At 40.5% G+C, this 22,103-nt stretch overlaps 1 protein-coding gene across 1 annotated transcript in view; it reads left to right on the plus strand.

Moving 5' to 3' along the window:
- adarb2 (adenosine deaminase RNA specific B2 (inactive)) overlaps nucleotides 1-22,103 on the plus strand; it is a 227,919-nt gene that overhangs the window by 134,151 nt on the left and 71,665 nt on the right. The window contains exons 2-3 of the mRNA XM_017480853.3: nucleotides 7,586-7,675; nucleotides 9,607-10,529. Coding sequence (XP_017336342.1) covers nucleotides 7,586-7,675; nucleotides 9,607-10,529 — 1,013 coding nt within the window. The remainder of the gene's footprint in view (nucleotides 1-7,585; nucleotides 7,676-9,606; nucleotides 10,530-22,103) is intronic.

Below are 22,103 nucleotides of genomic sequence, written 5' to 3' on the forward strand. Positions count from 1 at the left end.
GATCGTGGCAAATTTGGACTTGGAGTAACGAAATAATTTAGGTAATACCGGAAAAATTATTAAATAAATAAAGAAAGAAAGAACACAAAGCTTCACCGATCGTATTTATTCATCAGGTTCTCACATAGACAAAGAGACAAATGTGTTAATTGAGTAAATATGTATTATTTTTATTCTCTTTGTCACTGCTTATGAAAAAGCACACACTGTTCTACACTGACAAATGAAGCAATTATTTCCGAGGCGTATTAGATTGAAATGTCGAGTCTTCAACTTGGTGCGGCCAAAACGCACAACTGTCAACTTACGAAGTTAAAAAAACAAATCTAATTAAAAAAAAAAAAAAGAATAGGCACTTTAGATATTTAACAATTAGGGGTTTTTTTTTCAACCGTTATTCATAAACATGAAATGGTTTAAGTCAGACAGAACAAAAGCACATGTGAAACAGGGGGGAAAAAGTCAGACGCTATAAAGCTAAACCAGACACAACAATATCAAAACAGAACACTGTGCCAACACGTAAACAAATAAAAATAGACATTATTCAGTATGCTAGCTGTAGACACTTAATAAGACAGTTAAGCAAGGTTTTGATGTAGAAAATACAGTTAAAACGTGTGTATTTCTGTATTAAATACAACATAAAATGGTTAGCACGTTCGCCTCACACCTCCAGGGTTGGGGGTTCGATTCCCACCGTGGCCCTGTGTGTGCGGAGTTTGCATGTTCTCCCCGTGCTGCGGGGATTTCCTCCGGGTACTCCGGCTTCCTCCCCCAGTCCAAACACATGCATGGTAGGCTGATTGGTGTGTCCAAAGTGTCCGTAGTGTATGAATGGGTGTGTGAGTGTGTATGTGATTGTGCCCTGCGATGGATTGGCACCCTGTCCAGGGTGTACCCCGCCTCGTGCCCGATGGGATACTCTCCAGGTTTCCCCGTGACCCTGAAGGAAGGATAAGTGGAAGTTAGTGGCATTTTTTTGTGGAAGTTAGTTGCATTGGTCACACAGTAGTGACGTGTAACGAGGCGTTTGATAAGAACGATTTGGTTCTTTTAACTGAACGTTGAGAGCCAACTCGTGTAGTGTATAAGCATTTTTTTTTTCTTTTGGTTTACTTTCTTTATTTGTGTACACTTGCAGTGTAATTGAATGAAAAATAAAAAAAACTTTTCAACATGTCAGCTGTTTATTAGTGTAAATTTAATCATCTTTACTAAGTACTTTATCTGGGTCTGGGTCACAGTAACGTATGATGTTGCTTTTGTTAATTAAATGAATCTTTTTTTTTTAATGGCATTTCATCTTCTGTCTAAATACTGTAAGTGTCCCCTCTGCAGCTATGTGTATGATTAGATATAAAAGTAAAAAAAAAAATGTGACGAAAAATCCTTACTGGTCTAAATATTCTTTGTCTAGTTGAGACCTGAGTCGTTTGAGAGCCTAAAGAGTCGACTCTTATTGGTGAGCTCATTAAAAATGATCTGGCTCACTGAAAAGAGCCCGAATTCCCATCAATAATGTACATTAGACTCCTGAGGGAAGCGACAGAAAAGCTTTCAAATCCCGACGATGCCACAGCCATGGTCAAAACTGACCATATTTTCAGGGTGAGAGGGAAGACACACTCACTTTCCCCTGTCTATCATAGTGAGACTCACCAATCCTAATGGTATTTGAGCTCATGTATGAGGAAGAGTGTAGATAGTGCTTTCCTCTGAGTGTGTGACGCAGCATGAGCAGCAGTTTGAAAAGATGCGGCTGTCTGGCTTGAAGTGTTTCGGAGGAAGCGTGTTTTTTATCCTTCACAAAAAGCTAGCTAGTGGGTGGGAATTGGTCAAATTAGAGAGAAATCAGAGAGAAATTGGAGGGAAAATAGTCTATAATGGATTTATGGTGTAGTATTTATAACTATCCAGGTAATAGACTGGTAATATAATTGTTTACTTCGGATTTAGACAACACTACACATGCACTGGGACTTAAAACACTGTATAATAAATAGAGAATGAATTCAGACAAAGGCAAAGTCTATCACACCGAGGTGAGTAAATATACACTTGCAGATCATGAGAAACCAAAGAATCTGATGGTACAGGAATGAACTTGGATGTGAATTGTAGTTTAAAATATAACAATTGTATTGTTATAAAAATCTCACAATTGATGCAGGGTTCATATTAGCCAGTATTAACCGGACTCGATGAAACCTTCCTCGGTGAACTTCCGTACACCTCAGGATCATCGCTCAATGCCGTGATTGATGCTGAAAGACTGTCTCAGCACTTTGGGAGTGATTGGTAGATGATGATGATAGCACCGTCCATTATTTATTCACGGCCTATCCCCAGCAGTCGTCATTCAGGAAGTGACACGGAAGACGAGAACAATGGAAGCTCTGTATCTTCGCTTCTACTTGCTGACATTCGGCATTTTAGCTGTTCTGTGTTTGACCTAGAAATCTTTTTTCAGTTCTGATGGAAAAGGGGAGAGAGAGAGAGAGAGAGAGAGAGAGAGAGAGAGAGAGAGAGAGAGAGCATCTTGGCTACAGCTTGGTAAGGAGAAATAATTGGATTCTCGTTCCTTATCTCACTCAACACAAGTTGTCAGAATCCCTGCTGTCACGTTTCAGTCAAGCGGGAAGGATTTCTTAAGGTTTCTGATAGGTGACACAGCTTCAGATTGTGTTTATTTCTTAGCTCTCTCTCTCTCTCTCTCTCTCCATTTGCTCGGGGTATGTGCAGGGGGCGCTCCCTCATGTGAACAGCCATTTTGGTGCTACATTTCATCCAGAGAATCCAAGCTACCAAGGTCAAATGTACTGATGTCTTGAAATGGTGTCCCTATAAAACGTATGATCCGACGTTCCTTGCGCTCTAAAACTGCACTCTGTTAAACGCTGGCTAAATGTACGCTACCAGCGTAGCTAACATACACAAAAGTCAGTCTATAGCTTGAATGATCTTAGCTGCAAAATGTGTTCAGAAAAATAATTTCATTCTAGCTTTGTAACTTGAGCTCATGTTACACTACACTTTCTCTCTAGTGACCCCAAAAATTCTCTTACATGTAGAAGAAGTACGTATCCCATCACTACTTTTATAGCAATGAATATAATGAGCTATTATGGAAACAATACAAATTAATTTGAGTAATCAGTTTAAAACAGATCTCTAGACAGTCATCTAGGTGTGTTTAAATTAAAAGTCAAATAAACAACAACAATAATAATAATAATAATATTAATAATAAGGAAATTTTGAAGTGGGTGACTGGATGACTAAACATACATTAAAAATTTGTTTTAAGTCCAGGAATTTGCATACACACCCCCTAGATACCCGTAATACTTAAGTTACTGTATTTTCTATATAGCGAACAATTTCGAGAAACACAAACAGAGGACGAATGACTTTTTTTTCTACGTGTATTGTACATGTTTACACCTAAATATTTCCTGTGAATAATTTCTTGTAATATTTTTTGCTTGTCTGTTTTGACTCTTCTTTTCTAAGCAATGAACAGCAGCAGTGTGTCTTACTGTAGCTATGGGAAATCATGATGAGGTCCTATAGGGAGTTTGTTTGTGCGTGTGTGCGTGTGTGTGTGTGATTCTCTTACTCCTTCTCCTCTTCCTCCCTCTTCATCCTCACAGCTTTATGTCAGGTCTTTAAAGTTGTTGATCATTAGGCCACAGTGGGTCAAGGAGGGATATAATTATGGAGCCCGGCTCCTCTGTCAGTCTCTCTCACTGTGCCCTGAACTCATGTCTCTAATAGGAAGCTCCAGAGTAAACAACACACACACAGACACACACACACACACACACACACACACACACACACACACACACACACACACACACACACACACACACACACACACACACACACACAGATAAACAAATACACACATCTTCAAGAAGAGAGGAAAGGAAACTGTCAGCAATGTTTGGTTATCAGTAAGTGGCTTTCTTAAAATGAAAAAGAAAAAAAAAAGTGTCCTCTCCAGCACTCTGTATTAAACAGTGATGGAAGTGCATTCTCTGAGTAAATAATGAAATCGCTTGACATAGAAAGTGTACGTACGGTAACCGCCGTTCGTGAATGTCCGTTTCTACGATGAATCACCAAATACATCTCGCCATTGTTGATAGACAGTGAGGAATGTGGACCCATATAATGAATCCTATTTCCTGAAATGCAATTTGATATTTAGATGGAAACAAAGCTATTCTCTCTGAAACTGGATTGTAATAACATCTAAATGCTTTTTGGACAAACGGTAAGTGCGTTTACATGTCCTCTAATAATACAATCATCATCAGATTTCAGCAGTTACGAGGTTATTTTGAAGTCGGTGTAAAAGGCATAGTATGATGTATTACGTCGGTTTAACGCTGTTATCGGATTTTGAGCGATGTTTAGAAATGACTGGATTGTATACAATCGCTTTAGGTTTAAAAAGCGTGAAGATGTCATTAAAATTCAGTGAGTTATCTTTTCATTTTGTCCTATAAAGTATACTCGGAAATATAGAAATAAAAGCATCTCTATATTTAAAATAATAATAATAATAATAATAATAATAATAATAATAATAATAATAATAATAATAATAATAATAATAATAATAATAATAATAATAATAATAATAATAATAATAATAATAGGGAGCAGGGTGGCTTAGTGGTAAGCACGTTCGCCACACACCTCCAGGGTCGGGGGTTTGATTCCCACCGTGGCCCTGTGCGTGCGGAGTTTGCATGTTCTCCCCATGCTGTGGGGGTTTCCTCCGTGTACTCCCCCCCCCCCAGTCCAAAGACACGCATGGTAGTCTGATTGGCGTGTCTAAAGTGTCTGTAGTGTATGAATGGGTGTGTGAGTGTGTATGTGATTGGGCCCTGCGATGGCCTGGCACCCTGTCCAGGGTGTACCCCGCCTTGTGCCCCATGCTCCCTGGGATAGACTCCAGGTTCCCTGCGACCCTGAAAAGGAGTAAGCGGTTGAGGATGGATGGATAATAATAATAATAATAATAATAATAATAATAATAATAGATAAAATATATCATGAATTTTAAAATAGACCGTATTAATAATTTATTATTGACTGGATGTTCCCTATTATCACGTTGCTTAAATTACTTGTGTGGGTGGAATTATTAATAAAATCAAACTTTTTTTTTTTTTTGGTTTTCAGATTATTTCATGCATGTGTACATAGAGAACAGTAAACTATAGTGTAAATCTGTCGTTTGTATAGTTGTGTAACATAATGAAACAGATGAAGGGACTGATGGATATTTAGTTTGCTGAGTAAAGCTATAAACATCCGTGGACTTACGTTAGCTGGCGCCCATGACGAAACTACACTGAAAAAAAGAATAATCTCGATTCAAATCTACCTGATTCAAATGCGTTCATCGATTCCACATGATTGACCTGAGTTACATTAACACGACTTGTTTCCTCACACCCGACATGATTGGAGCACGTATTTTCAAAGCGCCCTGAATAAAGTCAAACTCACGTTCAAGTTCAAGTGGTTTTATTGTCATTTCGACCATATACAGTGGGTACAGTACACAGTGAAACGAAACAACGTACTTCCAGGACCACGGTGCTACATAAAACAACACACTAACCACATGAAACGACACAGAGCTAAATAATATCTACACATTGTACACAGAGTGCACGTGAAGACGTGTGCTAACAACACAGGACAGTACAATACTATTAAAACAGGACAATAGGCACAGTAAGTGACAGTGTAGCACCGAACAGTACACAGTTCTAGTGTAGAAGTGTCTGATATAACAGGTAGTGCAAGAGATAGGTACCAAACAGTAACAATATCATTAAAAAATGGTATAAATGTAAACACAACATGCTATGACTGGGTATTCAACAGATTAACTTATACCAAATATGGACATAGCCGCTATTGCAGTAGCAGCCAGGAAGAGTGTGTAATAGTGACGATAAATTAAGTACAACGTTTTTATTTGTTCTCCACGCTCTCACCTGACCAGAGGATTGATCCCAGGTCACTGGTGTTCTGCAGCAGCTACATTACCACCGTGCTCTTCTACCGCACTCGTTAATTTGATACTAAGCATCCTCGTGAGATTTCGTAATGTAATTGGTTTACATTAATACTACATGAACTGCTCACGCTCACGCTACATAATTCAGGAGTACTTAAACTGAATTCAGTCTGAGCAAGGAAATTACGTTTTGATGAGAAGCTTAATCGTTTTTTTTGTACATGATATACAAAGACATCATTTTTCTTCAGTGTAACCGGATCAATAGCATTAATAACATGTTAATGGAGAATCTCGACTTGAACAAAAGCCTTTGCACTTTTTAACTTCCTTCTCTCCAAGATGGAGGACTAATATATTTATTCAACATTATTATAATCTTGAATTCATCGCTAGACAAAACAGAGACTCCAAACCCCTGATTAAGACCAAATTATGAAACTCCGTGTTGTTGTTATGTACTCCACAGCGCTGTTTAGTTGAATTCTTGCCTCTGATTGGTCAGAAGGTGTGGATTCCTTTTCTAGAACAGCAGCTCTGCAAAGCAAATCACAGGTTTATATTAATGTCCGCATTATTATTATTATTATTATTATTATTATTATTATTATTATTATTATTATTATTTTGCCATAGTTTTTCCAACTTACACAGGGACTTGTATGGTGTATGCTCTACGTACTCTAATAGTAAATAGATTCAAATGTGTTGTTATTTAACGAATAATCACCTTTTATTGTATAATCGATGTTGAAGTCTTCTGTGAGGAGACGATTATTTGACATTTTTGAAGCGAGTCTTCAGTGTGTGTGTTTTGTAAGGGTTAAAACGGTAAAGTTTTATCCGAGTGTGAGTGTTCCCAGCAGGTTCCGTACTGTGGTCTGCATGACAGCTTTCACATGAACAATCTGTCTAGGAAACCATGTTCTGTTTCAGACTAGAGCCGGGTTCACACTGTAAGAGTTCGGCCACGATTTGGTCGTCTGAGAAAAATTTTGAGAATCTTAAAAGATTCCTATAATCCTAGGCCAAAATCTGTAGTCTTAGGCCGATTAACGGCCGTTGCGATAAAAATTTTTTCCTCCAATTAAATTCTGGCCGTGTCAGAAGATTTGAGACACCGTCCTGTAGTGTGGCTTCTCCTACTCCGTACGAGTCTTCTCGCGTGTGTCCGTTTTTTTCGCGTCGTGACTGTCGTACAGTCCGACATTAATGACGACTGAGATCCTACAGTGTGACATGGCTTACAGCGGGGATCATGTTCCTACAGTCTGACAAGCAACGGTCACAAAGGACTATTAAAAATCTCCCAGTGTGCACACGGCTCAAACTACCAGTCTGAAAGTCTCCTATTATAACAGCATGTCCTACGGTGCTTTACTCCATACTCGTGAAAAACAATTCCACAAAAGTTTGCGAAAAAGCCACAAATGGGAAGCCTCGTGTAAAGCCTAAGCATGTTCTTTTGGTTGGTTCTCCAGCCCAGGATCGGCTCACGTGATATTTTACTCCTTGTGTGTGTGTGTGTTACAGAAAAAGTAAGCAGCATGCTGTCTGCACTGATTGTCCCCTTCAAGTATATGAGTCCAGGTCCGAGCAGCACAGAGGATGAAGACACGCTAAGTGAGTACAAAACCAACATGGTAGATACTATCACAAAAAATATCGTTATAGTATATAAAGGATCAATACAGTATTTATGAGAATATGTTCACTTGTAGGCCAACACTATGTTTTAGAAGCGTGTAGCACAGTTGGGCAAGCTGTGGAGTCTAGAAAGCTTTAATATGAAACAGAGTCTTTATTTTCTCTTTCTCTCTCTCTCTCTCTCTCTCAAACTCGGGCACAGTGTGTGCTCTCCTCCATTATGACAGAGATTGCCGCTTTGCATTGAATACTGGAGACAAATCGCACCGACTTTAAGCGTGAACCCTGAGGCAATTTTAGAGGCAGATTACAGAGGCGATTTAGCAGATAATTTCCCCATTTGCTGGGATTTGTCCATGGATTTGAAAACACTTAAATAAGAGCCACACTCACAGGGAGCTTTCAGGAACTGCTACTTGAGGATTTTTTTTTTCTTTCTGGTATTAATATTATTATATCATTGTATTTCATCTGACAGGTTTTTCTTCTGGTTGTAAGTCAAAGATAAGAGAACAGAGAGGAGAGGAAATTGAGACATCACACCCATTTACAACTGACTTTATAAACTGATAAACACCCATGCTGCCGGTGACTCGCTTTAGCTGGCGTATAGGTGTTTTCTTTTTGTTGTGGTGGTGGTAGCATGATGTGCTGCTACAAAGAAATGTTCATTGGCATTTCCTCAGAGTGATCCAGCCTGCAATCTGGGAAATAAAAGTGACATACTGAACTTTTCCTTGTCGCTATGGTGATACCTTGAAAGGTACATCTTTTGTAGCTTTTACCCGGGAAGATGCATGTGGTGTACCTTTAATTATCTTTTAGGATCAAGCTTTAAAGGCGCATCAGTAGTCTGTAATATATATATATATATATATATATATATATATATATATATATATATATATATATATATATATATATATATATTATATATATATATAAGTATATATAAGTATATATGTATGTATATGTATATATAATGATAATGATAATGAGTCTTTATTGGTCACCTATACAGTAGAGCACAGTGAAATTGTTTTCTTCGCATACCCCAGCCTGTCAGGAAGCTGGGGTCAGAGCGCAGGGTCAGCCATGATACGATATATATACACAGTATCTCACAAAAGTGAGTACACCCCTCACATGTTTGTAAATATTTGATGATATCTTTTGATGTGACAGCACTGAAGAAATGACACTTGGCTACAATGTAAAGTAGTGAGTGTACAGCTTGTGTAACAGTGTAAATTTGCTGTCCCCTCAAAATAACTCAACACACAGCCATTAATGTCTAAACCGCTGGCAACAAAAGTGAGTACACCCCTAAGTGAAAATGTCCAAATGTGTGTATATATTGTAATAATATATAATAATAATGAAATATTATAATAATTATACATTCTCTGTAGGAGTAATATACGGTTTGTGCAGTGTATATGTGTACAGAATGTATCAGAATAAAAGGTAGCTCTATTCCACAATATATGACCATATTTAATAATAATAATAATAATAATAATAATAATAATAATAATAACAATAATAATAATAATAATAATAATAATAGCAGTAACAGAAAGAAGAAACTAACATTAAAAAATCTAAAAATGTATAATAAGTTGTATAAAAAAAATACACTATAAATACAATAATTAAAATAATGTAAAAGTAACTAAAGCATTGCAGTTACTGCCTGTCCATTTTCAAGGATCTGTGACATTAAGTTATTGTTCTTTTACCAGAAAAAAAGATAACAGACCCTCCTGTTAAATGAATAAAAATGCATCCTATATCATGTGCAAAAGCTTTACTATCAATGTCACTTTACTGTAAATAACAGATTCCATTCCTCTATATTTCGGTATTTCAGTTTGGGTGTATGTTTTGCCACTGTCTTCTATCAGGTACCAGCAGTACAGAGGTGAAAGAGAACTGGAACACGGGGAACTTTGAAGACCGCACAATCATGGCATCAGATCGTCCGTCCTTCTTCCTGTCCGATTCGTCTCGGAGCAGCGCGGGCACTCTGAAACGGAAGCGTCCATTAGAGGAGGACAACAACGGGCGTGTGTGTGAGCTGCGAGTGTGCTGCAGAAGATCCTCATGGTCAGACACCCCGAAGAATGCCGTGGTGCAGCTGAACGAGCTGCGTCCGGGTCTGCAGTACCGCACCGTGTCTCAAACGGGCCCGGTGCACGCTCCGCTCTTCTCCATCGCCGTCGACGTCAACGGGCTCACCTTCGAGGGAACGGGTCCTACTAAGAAAAAGGCCAAGATGAGGGCAGCTGAGTTAGCGCTTAGCTCCTTCGTGCAGTTCCCCAACGCCGCTCAGGCTCACTCAGCCATGGGAGGAGTATCTAATCCCACCACGGACTTCACCTCTGACCTTTCGGACTTCCCTGAAACGCTGTTTAAAGGTTTCGAACCTGACAGTTTTCGTTCAGCCAAGTCTGAGCTGCTCTCTAGCGCGCTTCGATTGCGGCACACGCTGGACTTGATGGTGGTACAAGCGAGGCAAGGCGACGGCCACTTTTCCACATCTCCACCGACACCTGAACCGCCTCCTCCACCAAGCCCTGTAGTGCTGCTGAATAATCTGCGACCGGGAGCACGCTACGCCTGCCTGTGCCAGAGCACCAGGGGCCGACGCGCTCGCCGCTGCTTTGTGATGGCCGTGCTGGTGGATGGCAGAATATTCGAGGGCACAGGCTGTAGCAAGAAGCTGGCAAAGAGAAAGGCGGCACTGAGTGCCCTGCAGGCGCTCTTCAACATCACACAGGCACCCGAGGCGAGAGTGGGTATGATCAAGCGGCCTCATTTACCCCAGGTGAGTCATGCCAGGCAGGGCCTCTGGCAGCCACAGCACTCCATACGGCGAGCTATAATAGCCGAAGCAGCAGGAATGCTGGGATGCAGAACAGCGAGCCAAGACTTAATTAAAGGGGAGGGGATAATGGGAGGGAAGGGATGGTGCAGGACAGATCTGGTTACTGAGAGAAAACACAGAAAAGGGGCTTATGTTAACACACGGGCTTTAACATTTACTTTAGGCTAGTCAGACTTTCATATCTTATGTAAACCTAAATGTGTGTGTGTGTGTGTGTGTGTGTGTGTGTGTGTGTGTGTGTGGAAAAGAGAGCGGTCCAACAGTAAACAGAATCTACTCACTCATCTGTTAAGTTGGAGAAAGAGTATAAATGAGGCGCATTATAATCCCCATGCCCCTGACACAAGAGAAAACACTGATGCTCCTGAAAGTGATTTTTTTTCCCCCCTCCTCCCGCTCTCTCTCCGTGTTTATAGAGCTATAATTGCGAAAGTATTGAAATTTTGCGCAATCTCCTCTTGTTTCTTCATGTGTGGCATTGCGGTGTCTATCAAAATTAATTCAAACTGGTGCCCCAAAGGAAATGAAAGGCATAAGAGCAAATCAACAAAACAAACCTCCAAAGCCATCAGTAAAAAATGGAAACAGCGGTCAGGCTTAGGAAATGATGTTTTGTTAGAAACCTCTCGGGATTTTTCAGTATCAATGTCAGCGTGTCCCTGTGTAGGAAAGGCATGTGCAGGACCTGCCTCCATTCCCGGCTTGTTCATCGGCAGGAACGCTCTCTGACGGTTGCATTTGCAGGAATGTTTGCTTTCAAGAACGTTCAATCGTGATGTTTACATCTTTTTTATAAACCTTTGTAGAACATTGTTGTGTGAATGTTGTGTGAACGTTAGGTCCTAACGCTGACTAATAATAATGTTCTCCTACAGTTCTCTACTGGCAGACTACCCACCTAGCATTTGTTTATAGATTAGCTGAACATATTTTGAACCTTTTTTTCTTGTTACTTATTATTAAACGGGGAACTTTGGGCCTTTGAGCCCTTTATTAATCTTTTAAGTAGTGTGTAAATTGTGTGTAAATGTTTGCGTAATCCAAACCGAATTACAGTTCTTCACCGGATTTACAAAAGTTTCAGTCACCTGTGAAGGCACAAAGCGCATTCTGAACGTTTGCATTTAGAGACACCCGCAAAACTCCAGGATTTAGCCATTTTGTGATTGCAGAAATGAACCACAAAATCAAGGGAAGTCCATAATATTCTGAGGAGCTTGCAATTTTTCAAAATCACTGCAGATTTGTGTCATGTGACGTCATCACAATGCGCATGTAGCCAAAGCCCCCTTTGATTCACATGAGTGCAGCTCAAAGGTCTAATTTACCAACAGACATCACTGCGGAAGACCGCGCAAAACCATTTTGTGCGATTGTGAGTTCGCTAGTTCTAGTAGTGTTCCACAAAATAAGCACAACGACCTCTAAAAGTTGCATCGTGAGATTATTTTTGGCTGCAACACTCACAAAAATACTCTGCAGAATCCTGTATGGACTGTTTAATGTCAGGAGTATACTCCAGTAATTGCAGTAATCCATGCAAATGATATGATTTGAAGTCGATCGGGTCAAGGTGTACATTAGTTAATCTTCTTATGCGTACATTTACACACACTCAGAGCATGAGTAGGATACAAATGTTTTTCCCAAAAAAAAAAAAAAAAGACAATAAATGAGTTTATATCCAGCTTGATTATTGAGGGTCATTGTGTGAATAAAGCTGAGAACATTTTGAAGCCACACTTTTCGCGGCACATGTTTTCAGGACATCGAATTAACATTATTTTTGTAAGGTTACAGCCTTAGAAGGTTACTTCCTTAGAATCTGTGAAATTCACTGACGGATACTTAATGTTTCCTGTTAGTGGAGGAGGCCAGCTATGATTTTCAGGTTGGCAGAATGTTATTTGAAGCTTTTGGTTTAAATAAATAAATAAATACATACATACATGCATAAATACAACACCCTGGGTTTCTGGGCATTCTGTGAGTTTTTGCAACAATTTTAGTCGTATAAAGTTTTTAATGATGTCTGTTTTTATGCGTCAATGACATTTTAAAAATGTGAAGACTAAGAGTAATACAGCACCGTCAGTGTTTCCTGAACGCTACAGGAACATTTGTGATGTGATATGATCTAACCGCCTTAAAAACTGTCAAATACATGACATTAGAGAGCATTCTGATAACAGTTTTACCTTTAATTCCGTTTGGAACACTTTCATTGTGTGTGTGTGTGTGTGTGTGTGTGTGTGTGTGTGTGTGTGTGTGTGTATTGACCGGGGCTGTTGCTGTGTTAGTATTCTACCCTCAGCCTGTAGGGACCAGAAAAAGAAAATGTTGTCCTTCCTCTCCCCCAACATCAATCGAACATCCTGGCCATGTTTACCTGGGAGAAACGTCTCCTTTCTGCCTCTCGCCATGCTGTCTAAAAGGATTGTAAGAGGATTTGCCCCATCAGGTTAGTTCCAGAATGATGAGAGCTTGTGGAAATACTGGAAAGTCAGCGTGCAGTCTGCTTCTACGTCTGAATGATTCAGTGAAGGACAAGTGCACAAACCAGACATCCCCATGTAATGTGCCACTTTCAGAATCATCTGCAATCGAGTAGGTGGTGTGTCCATGACGGTGTGCGGTCTTGGCATCTAGGTCTATGCCTCCCAGAGGTTTTAGAGTGTTGATTTTCCACGGTGCACTACTGATAGAGTAAAAGTGGATGTGGCTTAAATCTCAGAAAGCTTACATTTCCCTTTCTCTCAGAATATGCTCGCCAATACGAACACTGCAGAGGATATACAGAAGCAGATGGTTGATAGATCAGCAGTAGATCAGCGCTAGTGATTGATTAGCATTAGATCACGTGTATTAGCATTAGATCAGCAGATCAGCATCAGATCAGAAAGGGTAGATCAATGGTAGATTATCTGTAGATGACAGATTGGCAGTGGTGGACCAGCGACAGATCATCAGCAGATCAATAGTAGCTCAATAGTGGGTAATCAGTCGTAGATAAATGGTGCACTTATATAGCGCTTTTAACCAAAACGCTTTACACTGTGTCTCATTCACCCATTCACACACCAATGGTAGCAGAGCGGCCATGCAAGGCGCTAACTTGACATCGGGAGCAACTTGGGGTTCAGTGTCTTGCTCAAGGACACTTCGGCATGTGGAGTCATGCGGGCCGGGAATCAAACCGCCAACCCTACGATTAGTAGACGACCCGCTCTACCAACTGAGCCACAGCCGCCCCGTCGTAGTTAATCAGTAGTAGATACGCAGTAGATACGCAGTAGATTATCAATGGTAGATCAGAAGTTGAGTAGTCGTAGACCAGCGATAAAGCACCAGTGGTTGAACAGGGGTAGATTAGCAAGAGATCAGCAGTGGTAGATCAGCAGTGGAAAATCAGTGGTAGATCAGCGGTAGTAGATCTGTAGTAAGTCAGCTCACCAGTGGTAGATTAGCCATAGATCAATAGTAGATCATCAGTCGAAGATCAGCAGTGGTAGATCATAGGGGTAAGTCACTGGTAGATCAGTGGAAGATCCAGCAGTGGTAGACCAACTGCAAGTCAACTGCAGATAAGAGGTAGGAGATCAGCAATAGATTAGTGGTAGATCAGCTGTAGATGAGCAGTGGTAGTGGATCAGTGGTAGGTTAGCAGTAGTGGCAGGTCAGCGGTTGATAAGCAGTGGTAGATTAGCAGTGATGGTAGGCCAGTGGTAGATCAGTAGTAGATAGGCAGTGGTACAGCAGATATAAACATAGATATAACAAGTCTACACACCCCTTTTAAAACTGCAGGTTTTTGGGATGTAGAAAATTGATGATAAGTCATGTCAGACCTTTTTCCACCATTAATGTAATATAACAACCAATAAAATCCGGGTGAACAAATATAAATGTTTTAAAGAAAAAAAGAAAAGAGAAGGAAAAACTCGGTTGCATAAGTATGCACACCCTTTAACTAGTGCTTGTTAAAGCACCTTTAGCTTGTAATACATTACTCAGTCTTTTTGATTAAGAGTTTAGCAGCTTAGCGAAAATTGATCAACTTAACCTTGATTTGGCGATTTTATTCTGCCCTTCCTTTCAAAAATGCTCCAGATCTATGAACTTGCGAATAGATCTCCTGTACAGAGCCCTCTTCAAGCCATTCCACAGGTTTTTTATATGGTTTAGACCTGAGATCTGACTGGACAACTCCAAAATGTTGATCTTCTGAAGCCATTCCTTTGTTGACTTGGATTTTTGTTTTGGATTGCTATCATAATGGAAGGTGACATTTTTCTTCATATTCAGCTATCTTTCAGAGGTATGGTGTTGTTCGGGTGATAAGTCTTCTTGAATATTTTCAAAATAGGGCCATAATACATTTTGCCACATGGTTTGGGGTGATTTTGGTGGGCTTTTTTATTTTATTTTAATTAGTTAATTTATTTTTACTTTCTTCATGAAAAGGGTTTCCATCTAGCCACCCTACCCCATAGCCCAGACATGTGAGGAATATGAGAACTTGTTGTCACATGCAGGAAGTGACCAGTGTTTGCCAAATATCCCTGCATCTCCTTTAGTGTTGCTGTGGTCCTTTCGTCAAATTTGGAGGGATGTCCTGTTCTTATAGACATCACCATGGTGTCCCATTTTCTTCACTTGTTGATGATGGCCTTCACAGTATTCCACGATACATCTAATGTTATGGCAATTCTTTTGTGCCCCTCTCCTGATTGATACCTTTCAACCAATTGTTTTTATTTATTAAGTATATTCAACAACCTAGATTCTGAAATTAAAATAAATGATACGCCAACACGATGATACAACGCATGCTTCTGAACCATTTTTAGAGATGAGTGTGATGTACATCAAGCACCGCAGACAGCTGTTGATTTTAATGCACGTTCAGACCGCAGTCAAGCCAGTAGTGATATACAGTCATGTGAAAAAAGAAGTACACCCCATGGAAATTGTTGGCTTTTTTGACATATTTGGACAAGCAAACATTTGATCATCTTTGAAACAGTGCCGATTAATAAAGTTGATATACTCGAACAAAACCAGAAGGAAAATTTGCTTTTTCAGTCATTTATTCGACAGAAATATCAATAGATTTGATATTCTTCTGTGGAAAAAGTATGTACACCCTTGGCCTACTGCCCCCTTTAGCAGGAATAACTTCCTTTAGGCGTTTCTGCATAATTGTCCACCAGTCTCTGACATCGGCTTGCTGGAATTTTTGACCACTCTTCCATGCAAAATTCTTTCAGTTGCAAGATGTTTGAGGGTTTTCTTGCATGTACTGCCTGTTTCAAATCCCCCCACAACATTTCAATGGAATTCAAATCTGGGCTTTGACTCGGCCATTCCATAACCCTCCATTTCTTCTTTTTTGAGCCGTCTTCTTTTTTGAGCCTGGATTTCTTAGCATGCATAGGATCATTATCCTGTTGAAAGGTCCACTTTCAATTCAGCTTAAACTTTCAGACAGACGGCCTCACATTATCTTCAAGCACTCTTTGATATGATGCAGAATTCATAGGTGAATCAACGAATGAAAGCTGTCCAATTTCCATGGGGTGTACTTCGTCGGTTTTATGTTAGCATCCGAGGTGTTAGCCCACACACGCTGTAGAGCAAACACTATGCTTTGTATCTGCTGTATCCAAAGCAAAGTTCATGCGGGCCAAATGAACAAGGCTGCAGATTTAGACACATGCTTTAAATGTTGAAGAAAGCCAATATAAATAAACCTAAATGTAGTTATGACACGCATCCTATATCATTTTTAGCTATGATCTGAAAAGGTAAGTGATATTGTTTGCTAATGACATAGTGAGTAAGAGGGAGGGAAGGAAAACCAAGGGTCACCTTTGCAGAGAAAAGGCCAGTGTGTCTCTGGTGAGTGATGCTGGTACAGATGGTGTGTGTGTGGAAAGAAGAAGTCGGTGCAGCGCTATGAATTGCCTTAGGCAAACCAGAACAATAACTGTGAGGTTGAACCTCTCACGCTCCTCTAAATGAAAAACTGAACCCTCATCCAAACTGTATCCAATGTTGCCCACCTTCTCCAGACCTCTAAATAACATCTAAATCATATGACACACACAAACACACTCTGTTTGTTTACTGGAATGAACCTCCATAAGACAAATACCATTTATGTGTTTTTCTGGACTTGCACCGACATGTTTTATCTGCTAAATACGTCCTAGCTAAGATCACTTTTGCAGAAATATTATATACTTGATATAATTTAAAATGAAAAGTTGCTAGGTCAGTGTAAAACATAAACACGCTAACTATCTATTGATGTATCTAGGTAACACATAGCAGTTAAGTCTTTTTGCAGACATTGTAAATGCAGTGGGGACAGATTCACCGATGCTGGAAAGTTCAAGAAAAAGACCAGGTGAAGTTTTTCTTCAACTATCCGGTTTCTGTGAACCTGTTGTAGTCTGAGATTCATGTTCTTGGCTAAAAGGCATGGAGCCCTATATGCTCTTCTGCTGTTGTAGCCCGTACGCCTCACGTTTTGACGTGTTATCATTTTGAGATGCTTTTCTGCTCACCACAGTTGTGAAGAGTGGTTATTGAAGTTATCGTATCCTTCCTGCAGGTCAAGTCAGTGTGGCCTTTCTTCTCAGATCTCACTCATCAGCAAGGCGTTTCTGCCTGCAGAACTCACTGCCATGTTTGCTTCGCACCTCTGGGGTTGGTGGTCCGAATCCTGTCTCCGCCTCCAGAGTTCGCATGTTCTCCCCGTGCTTCAGGGGGTTTCATCCCCCAGCCCAAATACATGTGCTGTAGGCGGATAGGCATTTCTAACATTGTCTGTAGTGTGTGAATGCAATGGGTTGGTGCCCCGTCCAGGGTGTCCCCCCCCCCCCCCCCCGCCTTGGTGTCCTGTGTAGGATAAGCAGTACGGATGGATGGATGGATGTTTTTCACACCATTTTGTGTAAACACTAGACTGTTGTGTGTGAAAATCCCAGGAGATCAGCAGTTTCTGAAATACTCAAATCAGCCTGTCTGGTACAAACAACCATGCCACGGTCAAAGCAAATTAGATCACATTTTCCTCGGTTCTGATGGTTGACGTGGACATTAGCTGTAGCTCTTGACCTGTATCTACATGGATTTATACATTGTGTTGCTGCCACATGATTGGCTGATTGGATAACTGCATGAATGAGCAAACGTACAGCTGATAAGTGAATTTATGTTTTCTTAAAACTGAAATGTCATCGTATGTTATAGACATAAACGCAATGTTGGGCAAATTATGGGGGGGGTTTTTTGGCAGTTTTGGCCAATTGACAACAGTGACTTGTTTTCCCAGGCCACAAAAAAAAAAAAAAATTCTGAAAGTTGTAGCTAGTTCGGTGTATAATATACTGTACATCAGACATCTGTGGGTGTAGCGTTTATGTTGCACTTTTACTAAGAATATCAAAGTATAACTATGAATCTGAAGAATTTCCACCAGAGTCAGATAAGAAATCAGGCCTAGTGTTGTTGGTTTGTTTCCTCCAATGAGATCATTGCTCAGCAGGTTTGGTGAATACAGTCCTTGTCAGAGGTCAGTGTGGAAGACGTGGTATCATAATAAAGGTTTGAGGCCCAGAGGGTTTTAATTAATTTTTTTTCGAGCAGGAAAACGACTCGTAACTGCATAAAAATAGCATGAATTTTGGCAGTGGTTTCTCTATGAAACAGGAGTTGATCCCACATAAGGGGTCGGGCCACGATGCGTACTGGAATGATTACCCAGCACTCTGGGGTTGATTGTCTACTTAATCTCTCTGCAGCATGACAAAGATCAGTGATGGTGCCAAGTCAACGCGGTGGAGCGGCTAAGGCGAGAGAAACGGAGCATCACGAGGAAGGACACGACCGCAACTCCGGCGTCACTGACCTTGGGCCAGAGAGCATTTGAATAAGGAAATGCCTCCTGCATGACGCAGAATATCAATTAGGCTGCTATTACAGGATGGAGAGAGAGGATAGAGGGCACTGTGGCCAATTTTGGTTTGCATAATGCACTGAAATACATGGGCAGGTACTTATTCAGTGGAGAGCTGGTATTATGAGGAAGGTGTAAAGCCTGGAGGGACTTTAAATCATTATTTTCAAGCAGGAAAAAAAAATCTTAGCTGCATTAAAACGTTTTTGAGATGGGATTCAGTGCCACTTTATTCCCATACCTCGGAAATTTCCTGCTAGCGCAGAGAATGTGTCCTATATTGCGTTGCTCCTGCTGTTGCTCTGTCTGCATTGTGCTGAGGGTAATGTATGGGACTCAGATAGGACGGACGGGCACCATTTAATCTGCCATGGTAATTTTCCTGGCGGAGCAAATTAAGAGCGTTTTCACACACGTGAAGGTGACCCTGTCCACCAAACCTGCCGTTCACACATTGTTTTCTTTCCTTTTTCTTTTTTTCTCCTTCCCCTAACCATGTGACTTAATCACACTTGATATAAACAACCCCTCAACAGAGATGAAGAGAAAAAAAAAAATCATTAATTAAGAGAGCCACAACAAATTAGAGAGGGAAGAAACGCCAAAGTGAGGGAGAGGGAAAAGTCAAAGAAACACATTAGGACAGGGCAAGATTACTCGCCATAAACTTTTAGTGCTTTTCCACTGGGAAGTGCGGCTCTGCTTGGCAAATTAACCATGATTTTTGTTGTTGTTGTTGTTGTTGTTATATCTGTTATATCTCTATACCTTAAACATCCCTGTCAGGATAATTGGTTTGAAAGGAAAGTTCATGGAACCACAACTAATCGTCCCCGGACAGGTTTACAATTTACAATGCCCTCTCAGACTAATGATCAGGAAGCTAAGAGAGAAGCCAGCAGTCATTTGAAAAGAGTTGCAGGACGACCTGAAAGCAGCAGGAACAACAGTTACACAGAGAACAACAAGCAACGCACTGCACCGCGATCATGTCTGTTCTTACTCCTTACTCAAACCTTCTCCCATCCCACCGCACAAATAGCACTGACCTAACTGTGATTTTCTGTTTGCGTTTATTTCCTTGAGTTAGTCGTTTTCAATCTGTGTCTCACTCACAGTGCCTGTGCAGTAATGTTTGTGTGCGTTAATGGCAGCACTTTGTACACGAAAAGGTTAGAATCATCATGAACCGACTCATTGTCTATGCAAAAGATGACCTATAAGATTGGGAAATCTGTTCCACACAGCCGCTGGCTGTTTCATATACACACACACGCACACGCACACACACACACACACATACACCAGACCAGTCAGTTCCTGACTCAGCAGGGACTAAATATAGTTGATGTTGCATTGTTTGAGCCATTTGTTTTGGACTAGGGCGAATGTGGCAGAGCTCTTCAAAGTCCTGAATCCATCTCTGGTGTGTTTACGCTGCAAATACACACACACACACACACACACACACACACAGACTTTTCATCTCTCGCATGTCTCCTGTGGATCGAGTGATGAGAGGCACACTTCATTAGCAGTGTAATCAGGTTCATTAGTGCCTCAGAGACACTCAGGTACCAAACTGGCTGGGATCAATCATAGAGTGTGTGTGTTGGGAGGAGTTATCTCACTGAGACAGGTTGTGTTTTGTGTGTGTGTGTGTGTGTGTGTGTGTGTGACCAAGTTAAACTGGTGTTTAGATCATTTATAGCATCATTTCCAGATATCTGGAGCTCAGCAAATCCACATGGAATATGATTGGTGAGTTTTATATGCAGTAATCATGCATGCATTTTTATTCTGCTCCTTTACGACGCTTTCCTACCCCAATTTCAGCGATACCATTCCATTTCAGTGCTCGAACCAGCTGACTGTTGCTATAACCAGAGGGTGCCGACATCCCAGTTTCCCCTAGGTCCATTCTCACCTTGCTTCACCATGTCGTCTGTGTCCTTGAATGAGTTAGTGTATATATTGTATTAGCTTTCAGGATACATGCGCTGATTGTGAGTACTGAGTATTAATTCTCTAAGTCAATTTTAATTATTACTCCATGACTGGTGATAATTGGCGCACGGTGGCTTAGTGGTTAGTACGTTCACCTCGCACTGTCTGGGTCGGGGGTTCGATTCCCACCACTTCCCTGTGTGTCCCTGTGAGGGTTTCCTCCGGGTATTCCGGTTTCTGACCCCACTCCAAAGACATGCATGGTAGTCTGATTGGCATGTCCAAACTGTCCGTAGAGTATGAATGGGTGTGTGAGTGTGTATGTGATTGTGCCCTGCGATGGATTGGCACCCCATCCAGGGTGTACCCCTGGGATAAGCTCCAGGTTCCCCACAACCCTGTAGGATAAGCGGCATAGAAAATGGATGGACTGGTGATAATGTGGTTACTAAAACTGACTACAATTCTGCTACTTTCAGTGTTTATTAAAAACTAATAGCAAATATTACTTAATAGTCTTTTACTCAACTCGTCCCAGATATTAGCTGAACGAGAATCGCGACTCATACACTGACATCTCAGAGTCAGTATCGGTCACTTTATTCGCTGAAAGACTTCGATTGTCAAGAAAATACACACGAATGTCATGACTGCTTTCTGTACTGACTGCATCTGTATTAGATATCGAAAAGAATTTGTAATTGTTTCGCGTATTCACGTGAAACAAACACAGCTATGTTCTGTCATTCTTCCATCCTGCAGATAAAACCTGTATAATATATCAACAAGCCTTCTAACTTTCAGTCAGTGGCTTAAGGATATGACATGCTAATAGGAAGTCGATTGATTGATTGATTGATTGATTGGTGGATTGGTTTGATTTTCTCCACAAAAACAAGGATCAAGTACATCACGTTAATATTTAACTACAAATTTGTATGTTTAATTATTTTTTTTACTACTTTTTGTCATGTATTTCTCTTAATACTGTAGATCCAGGCATGATATACTAATGGTTAGAGTTAGGTTTTTTTCACCCTAATTTCCATTCTAATTTCTCATTGGCTAATTCCCACCCACCAGCCAGCTCTCAGCTATCATACAACAGACACCAAGCAGGGAGGGTGGAGGCTAACACAGAGCAGCATGAACACACTGAGAGGAAAGTGCTATCTGCCATCTTCTGCATACATGAGCTCACAGACACCCCTGAGTAGCTATGGTTGCTGTGATTGACAGGAGAGAGAGTGTGACATCGCTCCTATCCAGAGAGTACGGCCAGTTTCGCCTCCTTAACTCCTGGTCACAGACGGCTGTAGCATCATCGGTTTCATCTCGCAGTCTATTTTCTGTTGCTCCGCTCAGAAGCTCTAATAGTTAACTTTTGTACCTTATTTAATTTTTTATTTCTGTGTTTGCTTTGGATTAAAATGGTGTTTCTTTTTATTGTTGCTAGTCCCTTATTTTTACAGTTATTTTTATTTGAAAAAAAAAATACATTTATACAATAGTTAGTTCTGATCCACCAATCTGATTGGACGAGCAACGTTCCAAGAGTACTTATATTTAGTATAACACTAAATTAATATTATTTTATTAAA

This window comes from Ictalurus punctatus, chromosome 1, assembly GCF_001660625.3.
Source record: "Ictalurus punctatus breed USDA103 chromosome 1, Coco_2.0, whole genome shotgun sequence".
NCBI classification, from domain to species: domain Eukaryota; kingdom Metazoa; phylum Chordata; class Actinopteri; order Siluriformes; family Ictaluridae; genus Ictalurus; species Ictalurus punctatus.